The sequence below is a fragment of the Rhinatrema bivittatum genome, chromosome 5 (assembly GCF_901001135.1).
Source record: "Rhinatrema bivittatum chromosome 5, aRhiBiv1.1, whole genome shotgun sequence".
NCBI lineage: Eukaryota > Metazoa > Chordata > Amphibia > Gymnophiona > Rhinatrematidae > Rhinatrema > Rhinatrema bivittatum.
Window position 1 is genome coordinate 348,764,296 of NC_042619.1, and position 12,351 is coordinate 348,776,646.

General features: G+C 45.7%; 1 protein-coding gene across 1 annotated transcript in view; it reads left to right on the plus strand.

The window, feature by feature from the left end:
• Window positions 1-11,339: 11,339 nt before the first annotated feature.
• TEX30 (testis expressed 30) overlaps window positions 11,340-12,351 on the plus strand; it is a 44,741-nt gene continuing 43,729 nt past the window's right edge. The window contains exon 1 of the mRNA XM_029604539.1: window positions 11,340-11,466. Within this exon, the coding sequence (XP_029460399.1) occupies window positions 11,431-11,466 (36 nt within the window). The 5' untranslated portion in view covers window positions 11,340-11,430. The remainder of the gene's footprint in view (window positions 11,467-12,351) is intronic.

Sequence of the window (12,351 nt, forward strand, 5' to 3'; positions counted from 1 at the left end):
TGGCAGGGACAAAGGAACAAACAGAGTGCAATATCTTTTCTTTTACTAGAGATCCACTTATAGATTTGTTTTCTGACCCCGGGGAAAAGGAGGGGGGGGGTCGGCTGAGGTAGTGTACAGATAAGCAGGTGGATAGGGGGGCAGGTTGTGGGAGAACTGGGCTGGAGTTTCCTGTTCCTTCTCCTCTCATTACTCATCGGGGTCACTTCTCATTCCAGCGGCCTCTGTTGATGGGAAGGGCACCGGCAAGGCACGCACACTGGGTGTTTCCTTTTACCAGGGCAGTGTCGCTCTGTCGTTCACCTCGGTGGGGTCCTACATGCGTGTCTGACCTGGAACCTTTTAAAAAAAAAACCCGACTGCAAGCAGGCTAAACTGGGAGGGTTTTTTTTACAATATTATTTTCAGAAAAATTGGCTCCATGCAACCGTTTTGCTGGGGGTGTGGTGAAAGAAGAAATGGCAGCGAGGAGGAGGAGGAGGTCAGGCCAATGCCCTGCAGTGTAATTGGAAAGAAATTCTTGGAAGAGCCTTGTGGTGTTTTACATTAGCCTTGAAGAGTGCAATGTCCCTGTAGTAAAATGGTGCGTGCCAGTGCTCTGCTCGGACAAACTCCTTCCTCACAGAAGTGCTGACGTAGTCACTGATTGCAGCTTCGTGCACTGATCATCCGCCATTCAGACATCTGGGGCTGGATATTCAAAAGCCGTTTAATACGGATAGCTCATAAGTCATCCATCTAAATCGTTTATTCGGCACTTTCAGGCTCTTATCCACCTAAATTATAGCCAGATATATTCTGGGGAGGGGCTCTGTTATCCGGAAAGCTTACCGAATATCAGGTATATTTGGCAAAATTAGCCAAAGACCGCTCAGAAGCAGGTCTAAAGTTATCCAGAAATATCGGGTAAGCATTGCCTCTTAGAAAGAAAAAAAAAAAAAAGGTTGTGGTCCTCCCAACCCGATAACACCACATCTATGTAACCTTCTTACCCCTTGGAGGTGCCCCACAAGACAGCCCAGAGCTTTAAAATTTGAAAAGTGTAAACGTTTTATCCAATGATCGCCTCCGGCACAGGCAGGAGGCTCCCACTCCCTCTCTGTTAAAAAATACTCTGCCCTCCCTCCTCCACCCCTGGCTGATACCCTCCCACCCACCTGTTTCCTCTAAAACTTGCCCCTCCATGCCGGGATGGCTCTTCTCAGCGTAACGTTGGCCATTACCTGAATAAACGCTTCCAGTTCCAGGCCCCGCCTCCTGTCCCAGGCCTCCTCTCCTGCGCCGGTCCCCCTGTTCCCGCCTGCTTCCCTTGGGCTGTCGCGCCTCGGCCCTCCCTGGCAGCCTTCCTAGGAACTGATCTCGTTGCTGACTCAGGAGCGTCTCTGGCCTTGTCCTCGCTTGTTTTTTTGCTCCCTGCCCTGACCTCCTGCATGGACCCCTGACCTTCTCTTGTCTGCTCGCCTGCTCTGACTCCTGCTTGGACCCTGACTTCATCTGAACTCTGCCTCCCCAGACCCCCCCAGCCTGCTATGTATTTACTCCTGCTCCTGCTGGCAAAATCCCCCCCATCCAGGCTATTCCCCTCCCGGTGGCACAGTTTGGGCTGAGGCTGAGGGAAGGGAGGGAGGGAGAGGAGCTCCCTAGAAGCAGAACAGTACCTGGGTATTGGGAAAGAGCAGTACCTAGGGCACTGAAGGGGGAGAGTGGGTAGTGAGATTTTAGGCGGTAAGCGATGCGTGTGTGTGTGGGGGGTGAGAGATTGGGGGTGGGGGGTGTGTGTAGGGAGAGCAGTAATTGGGGCGTCAGTGGTGACAGGGGATTAGGGGGTTGGTAGGTCTGGGGAGTGATGGGATTGTGAGTGAGAACGTGCGGGTAGCGCGACTGGGAGGTATTTATTTGTTTACAAAATATATAACCCGCACTGAATCCGCAGCTCGAGGCGGCGTACAACGGCAGTCGCAGAATCTGAAATGATAGACGTCTAGCGGGTATTAGCCGTAGGGCGTGAGACGAGCGTTGAAGGGTGGGGGAAAGGGCAAGAGACGGTGTGAAGGACCCGGAGAACTGGTGAGGCAGTGGAAAGTGAGGGGGGTGAGAGGGAAGAAATGGTGAGTGTGAGTTAAGAGAGAGACTCAGACCAGCACACAGGCCGATACAGTGCAGTGCGCTTCGGTGGATCGCACTGTTAGCCCGCGCTTGGCCATGCATTTTCGACGCGCTATTTTTACCCCTTATTCAGTAAGGGGTAATAGTGCGTCGAAAACGTGCGGCCAACCCCCCCGAAACTAATAGTGCCCGCAACATGCAAATGCATGATGATGAGCCTATCAGGTATTCCCACGCAATACAGAAAGTAAAATGCGCAGCCAAGCCGCACATTTTACTTTCAGAAATTAGCGCCTACCCAAAGGTAGGCGCTAATTTCTCTCGGCACCAGGAAAGTGCACAGAAAAGCAGTAAAAACTGCTTTTCTGTGCACCCTCCAACTTAATATCATGGCGATATTAAGTCGGAGGCCCCAAAAATAAAAAAAAATTAAAAATTAAAAAAAAATAATTTTTAAATGTGCCCACGGGACAGAAGATGGACGCTCAATTATGCCGGCGTCCATTTTCCGAGCCCATGGCGGTCAGCGGGTTTGAGAACCGACGCCAGAAAAATTGAGGATCAGCTGTCAAACCCGCTGACAGCCGCCGCTCCTGTCAAAAAGGAGGCGCTAGGGACGCGCTAGTGTCCCTAGCGCCTCTTTTTACCGCCGGCCCTCATTTAAATACAGAATCGCACGCCGGCTCTCCCGTGGGATTTACCGTATCAGCCCAAAAAAAAAAAAAGATATTTTCAGTTCAGTGACTGGAAGATGCGAGTTCTGAGAATCTGCTTCTTTATGGATTTTGCTCAGTATAGAGGAAATGTATTTCTCGTGTTGTACTCTAGTTTCTGTTTCTAATTTGAGGATATTTGGTGAGGATATGTCTGCTGTGTGTGTGTGACAGAGGTGAAAGGCTTTGCTATAGTTTCTATGCACTGATCTGTAGCAGTCCAACTTATCCCGTTTGCTTCTATGTTTTAGGGCATTGCGGTTTGATGTTTTACTGTTATATTTGTAATTAAAATGTGATTTAACAACTTTTTGCATACAGAGATACATTGGAAGATGTTCTTTTCTGCACTGGACAGATTTGATCTTGGAAAAAAAAAAAAGCGTTCAGCGCTATTTATCCATGTTAAGTATAATTTTTGTGGCTAAATGGCGGGCTGCTGAATATGCACTTATATGGCTAACACTTCAGCCTCATAAGTCGAGGGCGTGAGGTGGGTGGCTACGGGCAGAGCCCCTTAGCTGTATAACTTATGTGGCTTTTGGTCTCTTGACCGCACAAGTTAACCGGCTGTGCTAGACCTGGGTTGTGGTAAGGCTTTACAGCACGGCAAACGTTTTATCTCCAATGCATTTATCTTCTCACCAAAACCCAGCACGATGTTGGTTATTGACATGAGAGATAACTTCCATGCAGATGCATGTGAATCGGCTCATGAGTGTACCAGCAAGCCGTGCTGTTTGATGGAAAATGTAGCTTAACCCCTCAAGAAGTGTTGCGTGGCTAACTTTCCCCCAGGAGCATCGGGGGACTTTTTCTTAACGATCCCAAGCAGCCCCGGATACTGCTCATCCATTTGTATTAAAACCACTCGAGACTGCCTCTCCCTCCCCTCCACCTCCCTGGCCCTGCTCTTCTGGTACCAAACCACCCTCTCTTTGTATCATAAAGAGCCCCCCAGAACCTCCGGCCCCCCAGACCCTCCCCAGCTTCAGCTCTCCAGTAATGCCCACAGAACCCTGCCCCCCCCCAGATCATTTAAAAAATGGCACCAACTGACCTCCGACCTTCACCCCATCACTTGATGGAGGCCCAAGCCCCGCCTGAGACCGGCTGGCGCCGTTTGGAAACGGCACGGCTGGACCTGAAGCCCTAGGGGTCGCTTCAGGCAGCAATGGGGGCCACCCAGGGAGGTCAAGTGAATGCTGACGGGGGGGGACGGGACCTGCTGTGTGCAGTGTGGGGAAGGAGCACCAGAGGCAGAGGGGGGGGGGGGGGGGCAGGGCCGGGACTGGCACCTTTAAAAAAAAAAAGTATATCTATTTTTTTAAATTTTGGCTTCTTGAGGTTTTGAGATAATAGAGGGGGAGCCTGGGGCTGCCTGGGCCCTTATAAGATGGGGGGCCTGGCAGGATACAGGGCCCCCACCGTGTGGCGCCACCCTGCTGTGGTATTTTCCCGGTGGCATTTTCCGCAGGATTCAGAAACCTCTGATACTCGGTACCACAGGTTAGGAAGTCTCATGGTATTTTTTTCTTCTTTTGGGGGAATATAGCATGGCTTAGTAACATTCCTCCTATAGATTTAGGCCCATCAGGTTTTTCTCATCTCGGAATGAAATCAGGATTCAAACAGGGCCGCTCTCTGTAGCATTGTGCATGTGTTATTGACGACTAATCTGTTTCCTCTGCTGGTTTTGCGGTATAAATATTAGATTACTGTAGATGGAGCAGTGGCCGCGCACAGACTCCCCTACCTGCTGAAACCTGCGTTATCCCTAAGCAAGTTTCCATTTCTCATGAACATTTTCACAATGAGCTACAGCCCTGGAAACATTTCATTCCTGAGGGATCTCAGAAAAAGTGAACCGGGCCCAGAGACTATGACGAAGCTGCCTGTATCAAAGCTTTCAGCGCAGGAGAGAATTCAAGATGTTTTCCCACCTAATGTGCTGCTTACTTCAGCTAATTAGAAGCTGCATGAATAGAATTACTGATATTGTTTTTTTAAGTCGCTTTAATTTAAAATGTATCTCTAGAACATTATTTTTTAACTAATCTGAGAGAACTAATCAGTCCCGCACTTAAAAACCCTATCGAGGTTCATTTAAAAATGTATTTCCTCTCGCAGCTCATCAGAATTGCTGATTCAATACAATTACGAAGCATCGAGAAGGATAATGACAGAGTTGCTTCTTTCTGTCTGAAACACCTTTCTCTTGTTTTTGAAATGAAAATGGTATCACGTCAACCGGTTACTAAAGACAACTGCTCCTTCTCACCGATATCCATTTACATTCTAGTGATCCGTTAGGCTCATGCGAATAATGCACAAAATTGTATTTTGAAATATTTATTATGTAAAATGTAAAAGATATTGGCAGATAATAATACATGTGAGCACAGTCAAATCCTTAATGTTAAAATTAAAGGCAATTGTAAATATGAGTAATATGATTAAAGAGCTATCATTTTACACTGCAAAATATTCATTTATTTATTTACTTAGAGCTTTTCTATACCGGCATTCGTGATACAATCACATCACGCTGGTTTACAGATAACAGGGGCTGTGGTAACCTTGAACAATTAACAAGTGGCAGAAGTAAAGAAGTTACAATAAAACAAGGGAGATAGAACAGGGTTAGGAGGAAGACAAAGCTAGAGTAACTTAACAGTAGGAAAAGCAATTATTTACAAACAGGTCAATACAGTAAAGTGCGGCCGCGGTTACCCTGCTCCTAACCCGCTTTCTACCCACTTTTCGGCCGCGTTAGTCCAACCCGCGATACACTATCCCCTTTAATCCATCCTTACCGCCTCTTTAAATCACCGGGTAACCCCTTCCGCCCGCGGCATGTATATTACATGTAAACGATCGAATTAGGGGCTATTCCCTCCCATACAGTAACGCGCGCCCCGACTATCGCTATTTTACCCTGCCGTTTTGCCGCGCGTTTAACCTGCTAACTTACCGCCTACCCTTACCCCTGCGTTAGAGGCAGGGGTAAGGGTAGGCGGCAAACTTTCCCCCAGCCCCCGCTCACCTGCCCTGGCCGCGTCCATGGGTGCCGGTCTCCGGGGCAGCCCCAGTCCTCTCCCCTCCTCCCGAAGCAACGAACGCGGAAAAAGCGAAAAAAAAAAAATCGAGTCTCCAGCGATCACGGATCCTCCGGAGACTTACTTTTCTTGCAGCCCTCCTCCGGAGACGGACCGCGGCTCCCCTGCCTCCCGGGGTGGCAGCCGGTGGCGAAAACGGCCCCGCCGGCGAAAAGTCAAAAAAGCGAAAAAAAAAAATCAACGAGTCTCCCCGCTGGCGGAAAAATCGAAAAAGCGAAAAAAAAAAAAAATCAACAAGTCTCCCCGCCGGCGGAAAAATCGAAAAAGCGAAAAAAAAAAAAAATCAACGAGTCTCCAGTGATCACGGATCCTCCGGAGACGGACCGCGGCTCCCCTGCCTCCCGGAGGCAGCTGCCGGCGAAGATGGACGCCTGCACGGGCGAAAGCGGCCCCTGCGCGTGCAATTTGGCCACTCAAGGCGAGACGTCACGACGTTTGGCGTCACGGCATGTGACGTCACGTCTTGAGCTAAAGAGCCAGGGTGGTCAGGAGGACCTAGGTATAGACTGGGTAAACTGGTGGACAAACTGGTCATGGCCTGGATGCATGCCTGTTATAAAATCCCCTCACTTGTGTACCTGAAGACTGACGTTTCCCTGCTGTGTACGCATACTCGTACAATTAGAACACATGCGCGCACCTGGCCTATTTTATCACACGAGCGCGTACTTGCGTGCACAATATAAAACGTCAGCGCATGTGGCTGTACGGGAGTCTGTATTTATTTTCTTAAAGTTTGTAAACCGTTGTGAAAGTGGCAACTAAACGACGGTCAATAAAACCTGTTAAAAAAAAATATATATACACATGTATATGGGCGCCCAGACTCCCATTTTAAAGTTACCACTCCTGCGTTTAAAAAAAAAAAAAAAAAAGTATTTCAGCAAAAAATTGTAACACTACAGATTTTTTTTTTATGCAGCTCTGGAAGATATTTGAGAACGCTTTCATTTTGGGCAATGGACAAAATAATCGTGTCCAGTTATAGTCTCAGTTTTGTAGGGTGTGGTAACTTGAGCAGTAGTGGCTTGGGAACAGCCAAAGGAAAAAGGAGGCAGACTCTGGCAGTTCCTTAAGTGCAGTTTATTTACGGTGAAAACAAAACAAACAAACTAGGCAGCTCCCCTTGAAGTTCAGGTATCTCACAATTAACACAAGGCAGCAGAAACCAAAACAATTTAGGAAGTTCACCTTAACAGGTATAAGGGTATTTATTGTAGTGACTATGTTCTCACTCCTGTTTAATTGATCCATTGTGCCCTCTCCACTAAGCTCATCAAAGTCTGGAGTAAGGCAAGTGACAAAACAATTTCTTATGAAATTGGAAGACACCAAGATGGTAGCCTCTGAGTGTTTCTGGGATTTTCACTGAGGCACAAAAATGCACACTCATCCACATTCGAATCCTTAGAATCTTAAGAAATTAGTTGTCCATTTATAAGATGCTCTTGGCTCTAATTTTAAAAATGTTTTATTTTTCCACGTCTTCAGATATAGTAGTAATAATGGATTTTCTCTACATGTGTGTGCGCTGTTTACTCCGCCCGCCCTGTATGCTCTCGCTCAAGTAATAATGGATTAGCATGAATGCATCCAGTCACTTTCAGGCCACAAGGGTCCTAACTGCAACCAATTAGAAAGCAGACCATAGTGCCAACGTTACACAACTGGAAGAGTACATTGTGGGGCAACTCTTTAATAAAGGCATTTTTTACACCGATCTTCTTCGTCTTGTCGCTTATTAGCAACATTATATTACTGCTGCAGTTGATAAATGGCAAATACTGTATCTGACACATGACATAAACCTTTGAAAATCAATTCACTGAAATTTTAAAGAGACAATGATCACTTGACAAGTGTTGAAAATAGCTACTAATGACCATGCATACCATGTTTTCCATCTGAATAACAGGTAAGAGAGTAATTGATAGCTATATGTTTTCATTTAAAAAAATATGAAATGATTTCAGACCTTTCCTTAATAAAACTGTCATTTCCTGTTATAATGAGTAACACTAAGTGGATTGGACTGTAGCTGACATTTAATGGTTACATAGAAAATGAAAAGACACAATCCACTAAAATCTGACATTAGCCATGTCATCCTTGAGTACTTAAACCTTGGATTGTGCCTGGAACAATATAATTCCAGTAAACAGTAGCTACATGACTATATTTTATTGTCTGCTCTGATGCATTGATCATTATCAGCTACCTTGAACTTTATTCCTTTCATGATGAAGTGTAGATAATAAAACAAATGGATGAATTGCACGGGCTTGGGCATGGGGGATACATTAATTTAATGTGGCTATTCAGAGTTTATCTGTGCACAGTAGTCTAGATAAATGACTTCGATATGTACAAGGACATCCAGTGGAAAGAAGAAGCCATGTTCAGAAATGATCACACTAATTAATAAGTTTCTCTTTTCTAGCCTTTCAGGTTTCTTTTGTTTAAATAAATTCAGTGTGTCAATTTACGATATAATATTTCCCCCTCTCTCGCGTTTTGGAGGTTAAATAAACTGTATCTGTGGGACTATTAACAACAATGATTTTGATATTGAAATTAAAAGGAAGCGTTCTGTGACATTAGGCTTTGTCATACAGAAGAGTGCAGTTGGATAGAAATTACTAGCAGATTAAACAATGCCTAGAGAATGAGCTTCAGACTGTCCATTTTATCATAATAATTCTCTTTATCAATTTTCTCATACTTGGGAGCAGCCAAAAATTCAGCCTTTAATAATGTATAGAAAAGTATTTTATTTTATCTTGTATTACACTTTGATACATTCATACATTCCTTTGTTCTCTAATTTTTTTTTGAATATTGCTTTTCCATAAGTGCTGCAGAGAGCACTTCAAATTTCTTGTCAAGGTGAGTGAAAGGCAGCTATATATCATTTTATCAGAAACAAGAGTTCTTTACTCTTCCAGCAGAAGACCCTTGAGGTCCAGTTCTTGTTTTTACTGCATATAATGCAACATTGCACTGGATCCCCTCTGTCACACAGAAACAGAAATGTGACAGCAGAAAAGGACCACATGGCCTATCCAGTCTGCCCATCCACACCCGACTGCTAAGCTTTACAGTCTCTAGCACTCCCTTAGAGATCCTCGGTGCTTATCACAGGCCTGCTTGAATTCAGATACCGTCTCCACCACCTCCACGGGGAGGGTGTTCCACGCACCCACCATTCTCTCTGTAAAATATTTCCTTAGATTACTCCCGAGTCTATTCCCTTTCACTCTCAACCCATGACGCCTCAGTCTAGAGCCTTTTTTCATTGAAAGGGGCCCGCTTCCCGTCCATGGAAACCCTGGAAGTATTTAAATGTCTCTATCGTATTTCACCTATCCCACCTTTTCTCTAGGCCTTACATGATTAGATCTTCAAGTCTGACCCATACACTTTTAGAATGAAGACCACTGACCATATTAATAGGTCCCCTCTGGATAAATTCCAACCGAAGGTGCTGTCTCCAAAATTGTATACAGTATCCCAAATAAGGTCTCTCACCTATATGGGGGGCAATATCACCTCCTTTATTTCTGGTGACCATTCCTCTCCCTAGGCAGCTAAACATTCTTCTGCCTTTTGCCACCTGTCTGGCCACGTTAAGACCATCAGATGTTATCGCTCCCAGATCCTGCTCTTTTTTTCTGCTTATAAGAATTTCACTACCTATAGTATTCTGCTCCCTTGGGCTTTTACAGCCCAAATGCATGAGACTGGTTTTTTTTTAGCATTAAATCTTAGCTTCCAGACTGTAGACCATTCCTGAAGCTTGACAAGATTGCTCCTCATAGTTTCTAAACTTTTCTGGTTCAGATTTTGGTATCATCTACAAAAAAAGACAAACTTTTCCCAACGATCCTTCTGCAATAGTGCTTATGAAAATAGGATCAATTCCTGCAGCATACCATTAGTAACACCCTTCTCCTCAGAGTGAACCCCGTTTATCAATACTCTTTGTTGCCTCCCCAAAACCTAAGCCCTAGGAAAACCATGCTGTCTTGGATCTTGTAATCCATTGAATACCAGAAATTGCACTATCCTCTGTTTTACCAGTGATTCCATTAATTTGTTCACGAGAGAGGTCATTCTAACTGGCCTTTAGTTCCCAGCGACGTTCCTTCTACTCTTGTGAAGAGGAACCACATCCGCCTTTCCCCAGTCCTCTGGAACTATTCCCGACTCTAAAGAAGCATTGAAAAAGTAAGCCAGTGAAACTGCCAGAACTTCTCTGTTAATATTCTCAGATGTATGTCTGGACCCATTTTGAGGTAGATATTGAAAAGCCATTTAGACGAATAAGAACATAAGAACTTGCCATGTTGGGTCAAGCCCAGCATCCTGTTTCCAACAGTGGCCAATCCAGGCCATAAGAACTTGGCAATTACCCAAACACTAAGAAGATCCCATACTACTGATGCAATTAATAGCAGTGGCTATTCCCTAAGTATAATTGATTAAAAGCCGTTAATGGACTTCTCCTCCAAGAACCTATCCAATCCTAACACAGCTATACTAACTGCACTAACCACATCCCCTGGCAACAAATTCCAGAGTTTAATTGTGCGTTGAGTGAAAAAGAACTTTCTCCGATTAGTTTTAAATGTGCCCCATGCTAACTTCATGGAGTGTCCCCTAGTCTTTCTACTATCCGAAAGAGTAAATAACCGATTCACATCTACCCGTTCTAGACCTCTCATGATCTTAAACACCTCTATCATGTCCCCCCTCAGTCGTCTCTTCTCCAAGCTGAAAAGTCCTAACCTCTTTAGTCTTTCCTCATAGGGGAGCTGTTCCATCCCCTTTATCATTTTGGTCGCCCTTCTCTGTACCTTCTCCATCACAACTATATTCTTTTTGCAGATGCGGGCACACAAGTGCTATTTCTTCCTCTATTGCTGCCGGCGCCGGCCTTTTATTTCCGTTGCTGTTGCTGCTTCCTAGTCCTTGCACCTAATTCTGTGGGGCAAATGCAGAACTCCTGAGGAGGAGGAGGAGGAGAATGCAACACAACTCTCACTGGAGTTGGCATCAGTGGTGCCTTGAAAGGTGTCCTTTCCTGCTGCTGTTGGGGCCCGACTTATTATAGTGAATGACGGCAAGTAAGGACCAAAAAAGGTTCATCTGGTTTCCCCAAGCCTTCTGCCGGCCATCCCCAGGAACGGCACGCGCTGCCCTTCCCTGCAGGTCACCACATATGGCGGAGTCTTTGAACAGAGGAGTCAGCTTTCCTTACCTCCTTGACCTCCCCTTTAAGCCCCGGCATGTTACTTTCGCACTCTTGTTTCCCCCAACTTAGTCGCCTTAGTAAATCTGGACGCGCGTAAGGCGATTTCCATATTCCACGCGGGCGGCGCTACGGCTCGCGAGCACCGCCCCTCCCCGAACTGCTGCCCTTGTGGCGCGCGCGTGACTCTCCGCGGCGCGCGCGCCCTGAAGCCGTCTGCTTGCTGCCTTGATGCTTAGCAATGAATTCACTGCTGGAAATGGATAATTTCTCGGAGGTATGAATCCCCCTCCCCTCTCACATACCAGGAGCATTCCCTCGCTGAGATTTGTAACTCCCCCCAAAAAAGTTGCCTTGCTGGGAAAACGTTCCTGTCTTCTTAAAAACCCATTCTTGCAACGCCCATGAATGAGGTGGTTACTCGTGCTCCTCATTCCGGTTTCACTTTCGGAATCTCATAGCAACATCTGTCACAACATTGCATGCGCGTTTCTCTTTCTGAGTTTATTTTATTAGATTCATTCAGGGATTGGAGATGCTGAAAACTAATTATTTGAGCTGCGTCCTGTGCAGACTATCAAGCCAAACTGCTCTAGCAGCGGGTTTGGGGAGAAATCTGGTTTCTATTAATGATAACTCGGTCTTTCTCCGTTTTATTTTATACTCCCCACCATCACCATACGGATTTAAGATTTTATATTTGGAGGATAGAAATATAAAAAGGCAGGTTTGAGGTCTAGGAGAATTTATAGTAAAAAAGGAAGGTTTATCATCGCTTTATTAGTAAAACTGGCTAAGCATCATAGTTAAGAGAAGTCCATTAATGGCTATTAATCAATTATACTTAGGGAATAGCCACTGCTATTAATTGCATCAGTAGCATGGGTTCTTCTTAGTGTTTGGGTAATTGCCAGGTTCTTGTGGCCTGGTTTTTGGCCACTGTTGGAAACAGGATGCTGGCCTTGATGGACCCTTGGTCTGTCCCAGCATGGCAACTTCTTATCGGGCCAATCCTGTAAAGTGCGGCTGCGTTTACCCTGCTCCTAAGCCGCTTTTAACTCACGTTCCGGCCGCGTTAGCCCTTCCTGCGATCCCGAATCCCCTTTAACCTACTCCTACCGCGTCCTAAATTCCCCGGGTAACCCCTTCCGCCCGCGGCATG